The sequence below is a fragment of the Cetorhinus maximus genome, chromosome 16 (assembly GCF_964194155.1).
Source record: "Cetorhinus maximus chromosome 16, sCetMax3.hap1.1, whole genome shotgun sequence".
Taxonomy (NCBI): Eukaryota; Metazoa; Chordata; class Chondrichthyes; order Lamniformes; family Cetorhinidae; genus Cetorhinus; species Cetorhinus maximus.
Window position 1 is genome coordinate 95,880,381 of NC_135894.1, and position 18,167 is coordinate 95,898,547.

At 42.4% G+C, this 18,167-nt stretch overlaps 1 protein-coding gene across 3 annotated transcripts in view; it reads left to right on the top strand.

Annotated features, from left to right (window-relative positions):
• ncam2a (neural cell adhesion molecule 2a) overlaps positions 1–18,167 on the top strand; it is a 1,392,794-nt gene that overhangs the window by 1,020,754 nt on the left and 353,873 nt on the right. For all 3 annotated transcript variants that reach the window (XM_078560368.1, XM_078560369.1, XM_078560370.1), the window contains exon 7: positions 7,279–7,436. In XM_078560368.1, coding sequence (XP_078416494.1) covers positions 7,279–7,436 — 158 coding nt within the window. The remainder of the gene's footprint in view (positions 1–7,278; positions 7,437–18,167) is intronic.

Consider the following 18,167-nt stretch of genomic DNA (forward strand, 5'->3'; position numbering starts at 1 on the left):
TTAATGTGTAATTATTAGCTTGAGGAAACTTCATCTCGTATATGGATGAGGTTTCCTAAAATATATTTGGCTTGGCCTTTTCGCCTGCCCGCCAACCGTCAGGTTGGACGGTCAGCATAAATTTCAAGGTAATGCAGTTGTTAATAGCCTTAATAGGCCTTTTAATTATTGGCTGGCGCGCAGCCGACTCCAGGGCGCACCCGCCGAATGAAATATCGTGAGACTGTGCAAAGATGTCGGGACCCACGCCCGACGTCAGCACGTGTCATTTCACGCTCGGGCGTGTCTGGCACGTGCCCGCATGCACAGCGTAATAGTCTGGCCCATATGTAAGTGGGGAAAGGGTTGAAGACCCGTGGAGTTTCATAGGGAGCAAGTAAATGAGCAGGATCTCAAAGGTAGTAAAATGTGCTAGTGAGTTATAGCAGCAGGAAAATAAGAGGCATCAATGTGTGGCTGCAGGAATGGGGTCGAAGGGATAGTTTCAGTTTTCTGGGACATGAGGATCAGATGTGGGTCAGGACGGATCTGTACCCCTCTCCTAATTTTACTCAGTTCTGTTGAAGGGTCATGAGGACTCGAAACGTCAACTCTTCTCTTCTCCGCCGATGCTGCCAGACCTGCTGAGTTTTTCCAGGTAATTCTGTTTTTGTTTCAGATCTGTACAAGATGGATATGTCACAACTGATCAGGGCTGGGACAAATATCTTCACAGGGTGATTAACTAGTGCTGTGTGGGAGGGTTTTAAACTAATTTGGCATAGGGAAGGACTCCAGGTTGAAACATGAGAGAGGAGGTGCCAGTCATACAGGGGACTGTGAGGCAAACAGCATTAGAATAGAGAATGTTCGGAAGTTGGAGATGAGACAGGGTAAATGCAAGGCAGACTAAGATGGGTTGAGAGTACATGTGTGTAAATGAACAGACCGTGGTAAACAAGATTGGCGAGCTGCAGGCACAAATCCTCACATGATCCAGACACCTGGCTCAAACAATGGGAGGCATACGTTTAATATTCCTGTCTCGTATGTATTTAGAAAAGGTAGGGAGGGAAATAAGGTGGGTGGGGCTGGTAACAGTAATGAGCGGAGATACTGTTACAGCACTAGAATGGTATAATGGACATGGGGGTTCCTTAACAGAGTCTAATTTGTTAGAGTTAAAGAACAATTGAGGACTTATTACACTGCTGGATGTCTATTATAGGCCAGCAAATAATGGGAAGGATATAGAGAAGCAAGTTTACAAGCAAATTGCAGAAAGGTGTAAGAACATTAGAGTGGTGATAATGGAGGGCTTCAGTTATTCCAGTGTAGACTAAGAAAACAACACCGTAAAGGACAAAAAAGAAGAGAATCCTTGACATGTGTACAAAGGAACATTTTCATCAGTATGTTCTTTAATGAGGAAGGAAGCAGTGCTGGATCTAGTTCTGGCATTTAAAGTGGGGCTAGTGGAATATGTTTCATAGGACATTGGAAGACATAGGACCTAGGAGCAGCAATAAGCTGTTTGGCCTTTCAACCTGCCTCGCCATTCAATAAGATCATGGCTGATCTGACTGTGCCCTCAACTCCACTTTCCTGTCTGCCCCCCCCATAACCCTTATGTTTATCAAAAATCTGTCTGACTCTGCCTTGAATAAATTCAATGACCCAGCCTCCACTGCTTTCTGGGGAAGAGATTCTCACATACTAATAACCCTCTGAGAGTAAAAAGTGTCCCTTATCTCTGCCTTAGAAGGGGAGCATTTGAGAAACAATGATCATAATAACAGTGGGCAGAATTTTCACCTCGGCAGGCGGGCGCGCACCTGACCCGCTCGAGCGTGAAATGACGTGCGTTGATGTCGGGCAAGCGTCCCCAAGTGAACACGCAGTCGCGCGATAGTTCAGTCGGCGGGCGCACGCGGGAATCGGCAGCGCACCCGCCAACAATTAAAAGGCCTTATTAAGGCCATTAACGTATCAATTAACCTTATGGTTGACGGGGCAGGCAAAAAGGCCAAGCGGCCTTTGCACTTTTTTGGAAACTTCATCCACGGGCGGGATGAGGTTTTCAACATCAGATAAAAACAAAATAAAATTGTTTAAATTTCATTTATAACATGTGCCCACTCATGTGACAGAGCAGCGAGTGGGGGCTGTGTTTCATAACATTTTTAAAATCTTTATTTCTAATTTTTCAAACTGTTCACCTCCCTGAGGCAGCTCTGTGCTTCAGGGAGATTTTCAAGTGCGCCCTTGCGTGCATGTGCGAAGTTCGTGCTCACTCTCCTCCCCCGCCTGTACAGTCAGCACTCAGCGCTGAGCGCTGTCACTCACGTTTCATGCTGGGCAGGCCTTAATTGGGCTGCCTTCGTGAAATTGCGGTCCAGCCCCAATCGCAGGCCTATTGGCCCCCAACCGCCCCCACCGAGCCTGCCCGATAAGGGCAAAATTCTGCCTGCTATGTTTAGACCACTTATGAAAAAGGACAAAGCAAAATCAAAGGTGAAAATATTCAACTGGAGGAGGAGTAATTTCAATGAGCTGAATAGAGGTCTGGTCCAGGTGATTGCGTGACAACCATTTACCCAGAAGCAGTGCAGTAAGGAAAAATTATAGTTCCTTTCAAATAGCTGTGGGATCTGTAATTGTTTTTTAAGAATGTTTCAAAAAGGACTTTTAAGGGTTTGCATCAATTGTAAAAGAATCAGTTGCAATTTTCTTGGGTAATAAGAAATACTGGCCCATGTGACCTAGTGACCCTTGACCTGGAAGCAGTACCAACAGGAAGGAAGTTAAGACCAGAAGCTGTGGGGCTGCCAGGCACAAGGGAGAGCTGAAGACACAAAGGTGAGCTGCAGATACAAAGGATAACCATAAGCAGAGGAGCTGGAGGGACGAGGCGATCCGTGTACAGATGTAATCACAAAGACAAAGCAGACAGAGACCAAAAGAGGAACACACCAAATTATTGTGAGGAAAAGAAGCAAACCTCCCTCAGGAAGAGGTCAGTTTTTCTGTTCGGCAGAAAAGGAGACGGGAACTCATGGGGATACTGTGTCAGCTGGCTATAAAGGTCTAAAACCTGGAAAGCTGTGTGAATAACTCAGAGATGGTAAAGAGTTGAGTGTTTTCCCAGAAGTGGCCAAACTGTGAACCGGGGTTGATCAGTAAAAAGGAAACTCTGTAAAGCTGCACCATCAGGATTGTCGTGACCCAAGGGAGAGAAGGTTTGTGAAAATGTGCCTTACGGATGTTAATTGTAAGTGTGACACTTAAAGGTGAAAGCTGTTGACAGAGAAGACTCCTGACCTACTCTGCGTGAATATAGAACAGCCTATTGTGGAACCGTGTAGCTATGTAGGTGCCACATGTCCGCGGGAAGAGATGTGTCATTTGTATCTTTGTTGCATCAATTATTTTAAAGTGAAATTTACATTTTTATCTTTAGCATCATTTGCTGGTTAATTCATGTTTAACTTGAATTGGTTCTGATTTGTGTTAAAATAAAAGTTACAAAAAGCGGGATCTTGTTGATAATTTCTTCATTTGGGGGTTATGGGGAGGCAGTGGCACAGTGGTATTGTCAGGGGTAATGGTTTGGGGACCTGGGTTTGAATCCCACCATTGCCAATGGTAGAATTTGAATTCAATAACGATCTGGAATGAAAAAGTCTAATGATGACTATGATACCATTGTCAGTTGCCACAAAAGCCCATCTGGTTCACTAATACCTGCCATCCTTACCTGGTCTAGCCTACATGTGACACCAGACCCACAGCAACGTGGTTGACTCTTAAAATGCCCTCTGAACAAGGGCAATTGGGGGTGGGCAATAAATGCTGGCTGAGTCAGCAACGCCCACATCCCATGAATGATTTTTTTTTTAAATGGTTATTTTGGTTTATGGTTCCCCCATGGGGATCATAACAATTGGCAGGTAAGATAGTAAATGAGCAATTTAGAAAATGAGGTTTCAAACAGGAGATAATCTGGTTACAAACTCATTGCTGGCACATCCTCGTGACGTGGGAAAAAGAGCATTAAAGCAAGAGTGCCCTGGTTGGCTAAAGATATAGAGACTAAAATGAAGAAGAATAAAGAGGCTCATGATAATTTGATAGTGAACCAAGCTGAAGACAACGAGTATAAATGAGACTGAAAGTGGAAATAAGAAGAGCAAAGAGAGTGTGCGGGAGTAGATTTGTGGGTGTCAGATTCAGACCAAGAAAATAAATTGAATTTATATGGTACCTTTTGTAACCTCAGGATGTCTCAAAGCACATCATAACCAATGAAGAACAGGGCATCAGTTCATGCACAGTAAGCTCCCACAAACAGAAATGAGATACAGATAGTATAGTGAAGGATAAATACTGGCCAGAACACTGGGAAAACTCTTCTACTCTTTTTCAAATGGCGCTATGGGATATCTTATATCCACCTGATAGGGAAGGTGGGCCCTCAGTTCAACATCTCTCAAAAGACAGCACTTCTGACAATGCACCCCTCCCTCAGTTCTGATCTGAGGTGTACGCTTGGATTATGTGCTCAGGTCTCTGGACTTGAACCCACAACCTACTCTCAAAGGTGCAAGTGCTACCACTAAGCCACCAGGGAGTCGAGGGGCAACAGACATTATGCTGGTGCCATTGAGGAACAGAACTCTCAATTCAGAATCTGCATGTAGAATATATTGAGTCTCCACTGTCCCATCAACAGCTCCCGGATCAGGGATAGTACGGTCTTTTCTTGCCCCAGTTTGTATGTTCCTTTTTTCCAGTGTTCATACTGAAATTATAGCATAATCAACCGTTACAATACGACAGGGTTTTAACATGAAGCTATGTCCAAAATCACTTCAGAATCCAGTGAAGGAGATAGCAGGCTGGCTCTGGCATTTAATAAAAACGATTAGGATGACGGGTCATGCAGATACTCAGCAGCAACAAATTCAGTGTCAATATACAGAACGTTTAACAGCTCTTTTATGCAACACTGTAAACCAGCTCTTAACTATACTTTTATGGGCGTACCATGGGTTTATTCACAGGATGAGAAGGAGGAAGCACAAACATATCATAAAGCAATGACAGATGTCAATTGTAATTGTATGTGAATTATACTTTATAAATTGAATGTTCTTTTACTGGGGGATAAATATACAGTTATGCAGTCAGATTCATAAATCTGCCACCTAAAGCCCAGAGACACCTGCTAATAAATGTATTTGCCTTAAGTGGTGGGTTCAAAACAGGATGCAATAGTGTACAATTTAACTAGAAATGTTCTGGATGTCAGTTTTCCAACCTTGTCAGTGTTTAGAAGCGACAGTACACGTGAACATGAAGAGCAGAATTCAATGACTATCAGGAAAGTTCAGCCAAAGAGCTTTCTTCCTATTCTCATGGTGGCTTCAGCTGGACTATGGTTCCATTGGATCGATTAACTCTCTCCAGTGCTCCTGCTTCACAAGCCCGCCTTGGCAGTGAGTGTTGGCAGGCTGCCCAACTATAAGAGCCGTCACAGCTCAGCTCGATCCTGTCATCACCTGATATGCACATGCTCTTTGCAGCAGGGCATTGAAGAATACTTTAATTAATATCAGTGATTAACCATACCAATTAATTAAATTCAATTATTAACAATTCAATTGATTCATACCAGTAATTAATATGTTAATTCATGCATATCAGTATTTAACACTTTAATTGATGCCAATCAGTAATGAACTCTCTAATTCATTGCGGTAACAAACACTAAATGATTAATATCAGTAATTACCACTTTATTAGATTAATCAGTAATTAATATTTGCATTCATATTGTAATTGATTAATTCATAATTGAATTTATATTTTAATTCATTAATATCTGTAATGAATTAATTAATTTATTTGTAGCCATAATGTTAATTTCTATGTCTAACTGAATGGAATTGCCCTCACCCAATTCCACACTTACCTATCCAATTGTAGCCAAATATTATTGCTCCCTTCCAACACAAACTTTATTCCCTGGCTGCAAATTCTATACTCATCTCCATTACTGTCACAGGGTGAAGGGGTCTATTTGATTCACATTGAGCCCCAGCCCTTCCAAACCCTCCGCCATACCTCCTATTCCAAAACACCCCTAGCCGGCCTCCCACATTGCACCCCCTACAAACTTGGGCACATTCATAACCCTGCTGACTGTATTCTAACTCCCTGTGTTTGCTGACGTACAATGACTCCCAGCCCCTGAACCTGTCAGCTTAAACTTCCTCAATCCTGCGTTCGCATTTCAACCTCGGGCTTTCCAACTCTGCATCTCCGGCCTGGCAATCTTTCGGGATCTCTGCATTTGTCAGCGCTGAACATTATGCAACTCTACTCCCTTCACTCCACCAATGGCAGCCCTGCCTCAGCCTCCTAGGCCCTCAGATCTAGAACTTCCCCACTCAAAACTTCTCCCTCTCCACCCCTCATTCCCCCTTTTTAATACCTTCCATAAAACTAACTCTTTGACCAAGCTCTCAGTCACCCCTCTTAATCTCCCTTCCTTTGGCTTGGTGTCAATTCCTGTCCGATTACACTCCTGTGAAGTGCCCTTGCAATGTTTCCCTATATTAAAGGTGCTGTACACATGCACATTGCTGTCCCTGCCTGCCACTTCAAAGAAGATTTTGTTTCAAAACAGTTAATCCTTTTGTTAAAGTGGGATAGGAATTTCATGTGAACATATTGCTGTGTTCCTCATCCACAGGGCAATTTCAGCCTTTATTTGTGTAGATTACCCCCTTTAGCGACAGCATGAAATGTCTGTCAGTGACTGCATTGTGTCAGTGAAGAGCAGCCTCTGAACAAAAATACCTACCAGAGGCTGTCTCTGAGCAATCATCTGAAAGCATATAATAAAAAGAGACAAAAAGAAAACAGTGAAAATGCTGGAAAATTGAAATAAGGACAAAAAGTGCCGGAAATGAAATGACAGGTCGTCAACATCAGTGTCTGATGAAGAATCACATACTTCTTTGCTCTTTCAGAAACTAATTGGCCCAAGTTGTGTTGCTGGAAATTCTTGTGCCTTTATTTAATGGAGGTGATCTCATAATTGAGGCAGGCAGGGGTTGGGATGGAAAGGTGAGGTGGTAACAGCAGATGGGGACATAAACCCCGTGGCACAGGGTGGATGCATTGATGCCCGAGAGTGAAGGCTTTGGTTGGAGTATAAGGTCTATATGGGAATGTAAGATGACACTTTCTTTTGATCCTGTAATTGTGAGTTTTCACTCTTTCACCTTGCAGAAATGGGAGACTCATTGAAGAAGAAGATAAGTACTCATTGAAGACAAGCACAGAGCTGACGATAAGGAACATTGCCCGGGAGGATACAGGGTCTTACATCTGCAGGGCGACAAATAAAGCAGGAAGTGTGGAAGAACAGTTATCTGTAAAAGTTTTCGGTATGTTGTTGGTTTATGCTATTGTATTGTTTACTGCCGATTGGAAAGGCACTCCACATTTCCACTACCATGTCTTCTTTTCTCCACTGACTTACTCTTCCTGGCCTTACAAAAGACCTGGTCCATGCAGAGCTATCGTTCCACAGTTCACAGCTGCTCTTTACTTCTTTAGCATGTGGATTCAATGGCAAGTGTTGGGTAACTATTCCAATCCATTGGAAGGTCATTGTAGTTAAGTTATATGTTTCAGGAAAGACTGAACAGTCTGGAGCCCTGTCCTCTCGAAAAGAGAAGGCTGAGGGATAACCTGATAGAGGCCTTTAACATTATGAAAGGATTCAATCGGGTAAACATAGAGAAGATGTTTCAACTTGTAGGGGAGTCCAAAACTAAGGTCCATTGATAGAAAGATAATCAACGTCCTAAGAAACTTTTTTACCCAGAGCCTAGAATGTGGAATTTGTTACTATAATGTTTAATGGTTTAATTGACCTGTGTTTGATTATGTCAATCTGGTAATTGATGTGCTCATTGTGCTTTGTTGGTTAAGCTTGGATGTTGACTCAGAGCAAACTAAACAGACTCCACAGAAGCTATTAGAAGCTGAGCTGTAAGCATGAATGCAGAGATTTTGTGAATGCAGAGATATTTTGAAACTCTTATAAATGAATCTGTTGCGCAATTAGAAACTAGTGTCATCGCTGCATTACACTGTGATATATAAAATATGCAACAGCTACCACAAGTGGTAGGTTATGCAAATAACTTAAATACATTTAAGGAGAAGCTGGATAACCACATGAGGAAGAAAAGAATAGAAGGGTATGTCGATAGGATTAGGTAAAGAGGGGTGGGAAGAGGCTCAGATGGAAACATTCCCCTGGTTTAGCCGAATGCCCTTCATCTATGCTGTAAATTCTATGCAATACAATTATTTGACACTGAAAGGTCCGAGGAATACTCTGGTACAAAATTTCAACACTCGGAGTCCAGATGCAATATTCAAGTGGTTCCTTTATTACGCATGCGGGGAGCAAACGCTGGGCAGTCCAGGCGCTTCTCCACCGAGGTTCAAATGAGCACAATTTATATATTTTTTACTATCAGTTACAACTTAATGGTATTAGTTAGACAAAGACCACAGCACAATGACCCCCCCGGTGGGCTGATAATTGTGTTCTTGCACAGTAATTGTAGTGCAGAGACTAAGCATTGTCCTTTTGAAGATAGCCAAGAAGGTATGTTTGTTCGATACAAAAGGATTACGGGGGCTGACTGGATGTGATTCTAGGCTATCAGATGGTGTGAAATGGCCTTCCCCATTTCTTGATCGAGTTATCCCATGTCTCCGCCCGTGTGTGTCTCCCATTTTCTAATTGCAAATTTATAGCTGAGCCCTTTGTACAAGTTTTTAGCTTTCATGTAAGGCTGTGATTGTCTGTGTATGCTTTGGCACCCTAGCTGCTGGTCCTGGCTGGCACTTTAAAATAAATCCAAATTTTCTGCATCTTCAACACTGTTCTACCTAAAGCCCACATGCATCGACTTTACAGCAAGAGTTACTGGACCATAATCGGAAGAAAGGAATATAGAACTCGCATCATGCAGGGACTTTCATATCTTGAAGACATCCCAAAGCATTTCACAACCAATGGGGTAATTTTAATTTGTATCAGGAGGTGTAAATTGGCTTCACCTTTACAGTTCACCCAAGTTTAGAAGAGCAAGAGGTGACTTGATTGAAACAAAAAAAGATGCTGAGGGGTCTTGAGAGAGTTGATGTGGAGAGGATGTTTCCTCTTATGGGTGAATCTAGTTCTAGGGGTCACTGTTTAAAGAAAAGGGGTCACCCGTTTAAGACAGAGATGAGGAGAATTTTTTTCTCTCAGAGGGTTGTGAGACTTTAGAATTCTCTTCCTCAAAATGCGGTGTAAGCAGAGTCTTTGAATATCTTTAAGGCAGAGCTAGCTGGATTCTTGATAAGCAAGTGGGTGAAAGGCTGTCGGGAATAAGGAAGGAATGTGGAGTTGAGGTTACAATCAGATCAGCCATGATCTTATTAAATGGCGGAGCAGACTCAAAGGGCTGATGGCCTACTCCTGCATCTAATTTGTTTGTTTGTGTGTTTCTGTGAGTCTCTTTCCCTATTGGAGTCAATGTGATCACTGGACCAGACTCCATTGCTTCTATTTCCATTTTGCTCTTTCTATTTACCCATCTTGTGCCCATCTTCCCTGTCTCCTCAGCTTCATGTTACCCAGTCATGACTCCTTTCATTTCTCGCCTCCCAGATACTTTGTCCCCACAAATCCTTTCTCCCCGCCACAGCTCTTTGTCATGCCCCAACCTTCTTTTCTCTTGCTGCCGTTTCAGGATTGACTCCCTCTTGGATAAACCCACAGATTTCCTCCGTGCGTCTCTTAGCATTCTCCAATCGGTTCATTGAAGCACTTGTTGCTGCCTCGGGAGGAGCAGTAAGCCCAATTGTCCTATCCCCCCCCCTCACCAACCTTCACACCCAGTGCACTAGCTGGGAGCTAATTCTCCCAAACTCCCTCCCATCCCCAAATACGGCTGATCCTATGAACTCTGCCACTGGGTCAAAAGTCATCCCCGCTCTCCACATTATCCTCCAAAATGTCTGCGAACAAGGAGTCCAAGACTCTGCAACGGTTTTACCCATGATACCATGGGCTGATACCATGGGTAGATTTTAAACTGGAAACATCTTGCACTCTTGTTTATGTGTCAGAGGTAGTTTAGTTGGCAGCATGCTTGCTTTTGAATCACAAGGTTCTGGGTTCAAGTCCCACTCCCAGGCTTGAGTATAAAAGTCAAGGCTAACATTCCAGTGCAGCACCGGGAGTGCACTGCATTGTTGGTGATACCATCTTCTCGGTGAATGTTAAATCAAGGTCCCATCTGCCTGCTTGAAAGGGCCTAAAAGATTCCATGGCACTATTCTGAAGAAGAGCAAGGAAGGTGTCCCCTGTGTCCTGGCCAATACTTACCCTTCAATCAAACACAGGAAAATAGATTACCTGGTTATTATCATGTTACTGTTTGTGGGAGTTTACTGAGTGCAAATTGGCTCCTGCGTTTCCAACATTACAACAGTGGCCACACTTCAAAAAGTACCTCATTGGCTGCAAAACACTTTGAGACGCCTGGTGGTCATGAGAAGCACTATATAAACGCAAGCCTGACTTTTTCTTTCTTTCTTTCAAGGCACATTCACCTTGAAATAAAGATTGGAGGTTTCCTCTACGTGGGTGATTGAATCAATCATAAAAGTAATTTAGTAGTGTCACACCTACAGAAATATATCCTGGATAAAAATTTATTTGATTTGACAGTTCACATGTAGAAACATCCTAAACTCACAATACACATTCCTCAATGAGTAGATCAATTATATTACATAGTTTATGTTGATGGGAAACAATTAGAGCTTTACATTGATAAAAACATCTGTAATATTTCTAGATTGTCAATGTGCCCAGATCAAATGTGGGCGTGATATGACACTTTCTTCAGTAAGTAGTCTCACACTTCATTGACTTTGGGTGATCTGTGATATAACTGCAAATGGTGCAGTGCTATGGCTGGGAGTTTTACAAACTTTTTAACATTAGCAAGGAGCCAACTACCCTACAGAGACCAGCAATGTGGCGATGTCTTGATGGGATATTATGGCCCCCTCACAACCGGCAGGCACGCTGCTTATCCTTACTGTAGTGACATGATGACACAACATTATAATAATGTTACTCTGCATATACCATCTATAAAAGCAGCAAGACCAGTTCACACATGTGTTGAATGGCAGTCATGCACATGCTAGCAGTTTGCATGAGAGGTAAATATCGTCGAACAATGTCATTTTCAAGACCATGTCTGCAGTATATATGCAACTTTGGAGAAACACTAGAATAAATATTCTAAACCCACAGGCTATAGCAAGCGGAAAAGAAACCATTTAAAGTATAAGGTATTCTAAGTGCACAAGTTACACCAATACAATAAGGGACCAATCAGAAAACAGTCCCCAGCAGTTACAACATCTACACTTATCCAGGCCAGCTAGATCAAGAGGATGGCACTTCCTATTTGTCATTACCAGAGACATCAATTACAAAGGTATCACTTGAAACGTACTAAACACATCAGTTATTTCGCGCAGTTCAATAGCTGTACCTGCCGATTTAAAAGCTTGACTGATTTCAGGCAAAGTCAGATCTTGGGGCAGTTTAAATTGACACTGTTAGAAACTATGGAAGACAATCAGAAAGTGAAGACTTGAGGGAGCTTTAATCAGTTGATTGAAGCTGCCGACAATCTCCACTATCCACCTGGCTCCTGCGGTTGCTAATAGTGTGAGCAGCTGATGGAATCGGCTGTTCACAATGAGGTTTGAGAAAATGCACCAAGGCCCACATGTCCCGTTCTACCAATTTCCCAAAAGATTAAGAGTGGAGACTTCAAAGAGTTTTGATAGTTGTTTCATTGCGTTGTGCAAGTTTTTGGGGTGTTTACATTCTAATTCTGTGAGGCTTCACTTCTTTGATATTAATTCGTCCTTTTGAAACTTTGGCCATTCAGGCAATAAGAGATAGTCTGGTGATGTAACCCAGGAAACATTTATTAAGCAACAAAAACAACACCTAACAAAGTGAGGCAGCAACTTTATTCATCTTGCCTCCTGGTTCAGTCTTGGATGCAGTCAACAATTGGGCTGGTTCATCTCTCTTTGTCTTGCTCTTCTGTTCAGAGCAGGAATGCAGTCTCTCTTCTCTACAACGTCGTCAATTCTTCATCTTCCCATTCTGCTAGCCTTGCTACTGGAAGCTGGTGCTTATTAACCCTTTCTGATACATAGCACATCCTCATGATCAATGGTGTTCCTGAACTCTGGTTGGTTCAGGCAGTGCATGATCAGTCCTTGATTGGTTTAAGTGGTACGTGAACAGTCTCTGATTCCTTTCTTAAGGATGATGGTCATCTACAGCTGTCACTTCCTGTTATCTCCTAAGGTGTCCTGGTCCCCTAAGGTTTCAGCTACCAGTGGAACAGTCCCTATAATTATAGAGATAAAAACAAAAAACTACTGCGGATGCTGGAAATCCAAAACAAAAACAAAATTACCTGGAAAAACTCAGCAGGTCTGGCAGCATCGGCGGAGAAGAAAAGAGTTGACTTATCAAGTCCTCATGACCCTTCAACAGAACTGAGTATAGTTAGGAGAGGGGTGAAATATAAGCTGGTTTAAGGTGGGGGGGGGGGAGGGAGAGAGAGAGAGAGAGAGAAGTTGAGGAGGGGGGCGTGGTTGTAGGGACAAGCAAGCAGTGATAGGAGCAGATAATCAAAAGATGTCACAGACAAAAGGATCAAAGAGGTGTTGAAGGTGGTGATATTATCTAAGAAAATGTGCTAATTAAGAATGGATGGCAGGACACTCAAGGTACAGCTCTAGTGGGGGTGGGGTGGAAAGACTGACAAGGTATTAGTTGTAGATTTAAAAATAATGGAAATAGGTGGGAAAAGAAAAATCTATATAAATTATTGAAAAAAACAAAAGGGAGGGGGAAGAAACGGGGTGGGGATGGGGGGAGGGAGTTTAAGATCTAAAGTTGTTGAATTCAATATACAGCCCGGAAGGCTGTAAAGTGCCTAGTCGGAAGATGAGGTGCTGTTCCTCCAGTTTGCGTTGGGCTTCACTTGAACAATGCAGCAAGCCAAGGACAGACATGTGGGCAAGAGAGCAGGGTGGAGTGTTAAAATGGCAAGCGACAGGGAGGTTTGGGTCTTTCTTGCGGACAGACCGCAGGTGTTCTGCAAAGCGGTCGCCCAGTTTGCGTTTGGTCTCTCCAATGTAGAGGAAACCGCATTGGGAGCAATGAATGCAGTAGACTAAGTTAGGGGAAATGCAAGTGAAATGCTGCTTCACTTGAAAGGAGTGTTTGGGCCCTTGGACGGTGAGGAGAGAGGAAGTGAAGGGGCAGGTGTTGCATCTTCTGCGTGGGCATGGGGAGGTGCCATAGGTGGGGGTTGAGGAGTAGGGGGTGATGGAGGAGTGGACCAGGGTGTCCCGGAGGGAACGATCCCTACGGAATGCCGCCGGGGGGGTGAAGGGAAGATGTGTTTGGTGGTGGCATCATGCTGGAGTTGGCGGAAATGGCGGAGGATGATCCTTTGAATGCGGAGGCTGGTGGGGTGATAAGTGAGGACAAGGGGGACCCTATCATGTTTCTGGGATGGAGGAGAAGGCGTGAGGGCGGATGCGCGGGAGATGGGCCGGACACGGTTGAGGGCCCTGTCAACGACCGTGGGTGGAAAACCTCGGTTAAGGAAGAAGGAGGACATATCAGAGGAGCTGTTTTTGAAGGTAGCGTCATCAGAACAGATGCAACGGAGGCAAAGGAACTGAGAGAATGGGATGGAGTCCTTACAGGAAGAGGGGTGTGAGGAGCTGTAGTCGAGGTAGCTGTGGGAGTCGGTAGGCTTGTAATGGATATTGGTGGACAGTCTATCATCAGAAATTGAGACAGAGAGGTCAAGGAAGGGAAGGGAAGTGTCAGAGATGGACCATGTGAAAATGATGAAGGGGTGGAGATTGGAAGCAAAGTTAATAAATTTTTCCAGGTCCCGACGAGAGCATTTCTTCCCTCTCCCTTTTGTTTTTTTCAATAATTTATATAGATTTTTCTTTTCCCACCTATTTCCATTATTTTTAAATCTACAACTAATACCTTGTCAGTCTTTCCTCCCCACCCCCACTAGAGCTGTACCTTGAGTATCCTGCCATCCATTCTTAATTAGCACATTCTCTTAGATAATATCACCACCTTCAACACCTCTTTGATCCTTTTGTCTGTGACATCTTTTGATTATCTGCTCCTATCACTGCTTGCTTGTCCCTACAACCACCCCCCCCTCAACTTCTCTCTCTCTCTCTCTCTCTCTCTCTCCACCCCCCCACCCACCCACCTTAAACCAGCTTATATTTCACCCCTCTCCTAACTATACTCAGTTCTGTTGAAGGGTCGTGAGGACTCGAAACGTCAACTCTTTTCTTCTCCACCGATGCTGCCAGACCTGCTGAGTTTTTCCAGGTAATTTTGTTTTTGCCTATAATTATAGTGTTTTTTCTGTCCTTTCATTAAATTTTATGACTTTCTGATAAGATAACAGGGCACCTTAGATAGTTTCTGTGTCACTTATTGAGATAAGAGAGCGTGTGCTGTCAACGTACTAATGATTAACTTCGGGGCTTATTGTCCCAAATGTCTACTTGATACATAGGTATCAATATTGCATATCCTGTAGGATTCTCATTAAGGCAGGTGCTAATCTGTGTTTTGGTTGAAAGAACTGTTTCAGTGCGGTGTGGATTTCTATCCTGACTGTTGGTGCTTGGCACAAGTTAATTAAAAATAGCAAAAGTGTACGAAGTGGCACAAAGCCTTAAAACAGTACAGAAATTATCAAGTTGCTTCATACATAAAATCTACACAAAGCGTGTGTAAAGCATGTGGAACACCACCACCTGCAAGTTCCCCTCCAAGTCACTCACCATCCTGACTTGGAAATATATCGCCGTTCCTTCACCGCCATTCCTTCACTGTCATTGGGTCAAAATCCTGGAACTTCCTCCCTAACAGCACTGTGGCTGTACCACATGGACTGCAGAGATTCAAGAAGGTAGCTCATCACCACCTTCTCAAGGACAACAAGGGATGAACAATGAATGCTGGCCCAGCCAGCGAAGCCCACATCCTATGAATGAATTAAAAATTCCATGCGTAAAGACAATAAGTATGTTAAAGCTGTAGCAAAGTACACTTACAAAATACAGCAGGATTCATTCAATTGATGCACGCTCATAAGTAATAAGAGCAAAAGATCTCTATAGCTACAAGAACTTAATTCTTAAACTTATAGAGCCAAAGCAATACATCAGCTTGTTATATAATTTAAAAGAAAGTGACTGCTTCTTTTTAAGTTAAAAGGCTTAACTAATTCGACACATAGGACTGAAGCTTGAAACCTCATAGCTGTTCTGCTCACAGGATAGGTCTTTGTGTTTGAGGTAACAAGTGGCAAAACTGATAAGTATTAATTGCTAGGGAGTGGAATAGTTCCAGGCTCAGGCTTATTCCACCAAAACTGACTTCACAGCAACAGCCTGAAATTAAATTGTGTGAGCGTAGCTTTGCACAGGCCGAGGGCCATGTGATATATTTCATTTGTTGAGTGAGGATGTAAGTACAGACAAAGGGGCAGTCACATGGTAATAGTGCCCTACATTGATTACAATTAAGCAGAATACAATGTTAGGTTAGTTGATAAATATACTTCGATTACTTGAGCATCACACATAACTATACTACAAATGAATTATTGAATGTGAACTTTCCTACAATTGGTTTTACAGATCACTGCATATAATTGGAAAATCACAAACAATATGGTGGGTACTTTCTGCAGTATTTTCTAAACCCAAGGACAATAGACAAATTAGTATGCTCACCTTTTCCAGCTGCACAGAAACCAAATCACTAAGGAATCTTAACACACCTTCAAACCCGTCCCTTATTTCTACTTCTTTCATCCTTATTCACTTTATCCAATGGATTATTCCCATTAGTTACATTTGAACAGTGTGCTAAAAAGACTGGTAGAATATAATTCACATATCACTCATGAGTTATCTCAGATAGTCCAGTCTGATATAAAGCATATCCCACCAACCTTCCTAATATACCTTAATATTTTACATTTCACCCATTCTGACCATATTGTGAACAATGGTATGGGTTTGATAAGGTAGGTGTAGAGCGGTTTCTTCTTTGTGGGGGAAGACCAAAATTAGGCATCACCAATAAATCCAATAGGGTATTTGGGAGAACCTTTTGCACTCCAGTGGTCAAAATGTAGAGTGCATTGCCACAGGGAGTAGTTGAGGAAAATAGTTTGAATGCATTTAAGGGTTAGCTGGATAAACAAGCAAAGGAGAAAGGAACAGGAGACTATGCTACAAGAGAGATAGATGAAGAGGGCTGAGGGGTTGGGGAGTGGTGGTGTGAAGCATAAATGCCAGCATGGGCCAATTGGTCCTAATGGCCTCTATCTGTGCAGTAGACGTGGTATCTGTGTGACATGCTGATGATCAAGTGTCTCTCCGTATAATAGCAATGCTAATGAAATAGGCAGATATTTTTGTGCAAAGTAAAACATTTTAAAATGAGTTTACATTTTCTGCCTTTGCCAATTTCAACACCCTGTAAAAATTGGATCAACTGGGGATACAATTCTCTTCTTTGGATCACCGTTTGTCATTAATCATCAGGCATTCAACTCTTCTAACATTCATATTCAGATAACCTGAATCTCTAAACGTTCATATCTAACTAGAATATTTTTAGGTGTAAATTGACAAATTAAATTCAAGCTGTCACTGAGGTTACAAATTGTATAGCTTTGAAAATAAGAAGTGGTTTAAAGGAAAAGTATGCTAAATTGGTAATGATAGTACACAAGCAATCCAGAGACCTGGTCAAATAATCTGAAGAAATTCTATTATGGGGATTGGCAAATTTAAATTCAGTTAATTAAATAAATCTGGAATAAAAATCTTGTATCAGTATTTGGCGACCATGTAACTACTGTTCTGTCATTTAAAAAAAAACATTTGGTTCACTAATATTCTTCAGGGAAGGGAATCTACCATCCTTACCCAGTTTGGCCTCATGTGACAACAATGTGATTGACTCTTAACTGCCCTCTGAAAAGGTCAAGCAAATAAATGCTGACCTTGCCAGTGACACACGCACCCTCTGAATAAATACAAAAAACAGCACACTGTGCCTGAATGGTCCCAGATTGCTGAACATTATGTCTGTTATGTTGCTTCAGAACCACTGGTCAGAAGCAACCTTGAAGAAAACAATTTCTACAAAATTCTCATTTATATGGCCCAATACCTCAAGAAGACTTTGAAGTGATCTAATTGAAATCTTACATCTGAACGTATGAACTAGGAGCAGGAGTAGACCACTTGGCCCTTCAAGCCTGTTCCACCATTCAAAAAGATCATGGCTGATCACGGCCTACCCCCAATAGCCTTTCATCCCCTTGTTAGTCAAGAACCTATCTAGCTCTTCCTTAACAATGTTTGAAGACCCTGCTTCCATCGCCTTTTGAGGAAGCGAGTTCCAAGGACTCACGGCCCTCTGAGAGAAAAAAAATCCTCATCTCTGTCTTAAATGAGTGACCCCTTATTTTTAAAGTGTGAATTGATGCAGCTAAACTGTGCACAAAGGATCAAATCCAGGGTTTATAACTTCAGAATTGATAAATTGGATGCAAGAATATCCTACATTTGCTCCGTCTTGAGGTGTTTTGGAATGATACAAAAGGGAAGGATGCCATTCAGCCCATCAAGGCTGTGTCAGCTTTTTGATAGAGCTGTTCAATTAGTCCCATTCCCCTGCTCTTCCCCTATAGCCCTTCAACTATTTTCCTTTTGAGTATTTATCACATTTTCTTTTGGAAGTTACTATTGAGTCTGCTTCTACCAACCTTTCAGACAGTGCATTCCAGCTCATAACAACTCCTGTGTAAAAAAAAGTTTCCTCATGTTGTCCATGATGCTTTTGCCAATTACTTTAAATCCTTGTGTTCTGGATACTGAACCATCTACCATTGGTAGCATTTTTTTTTTCAATTTAT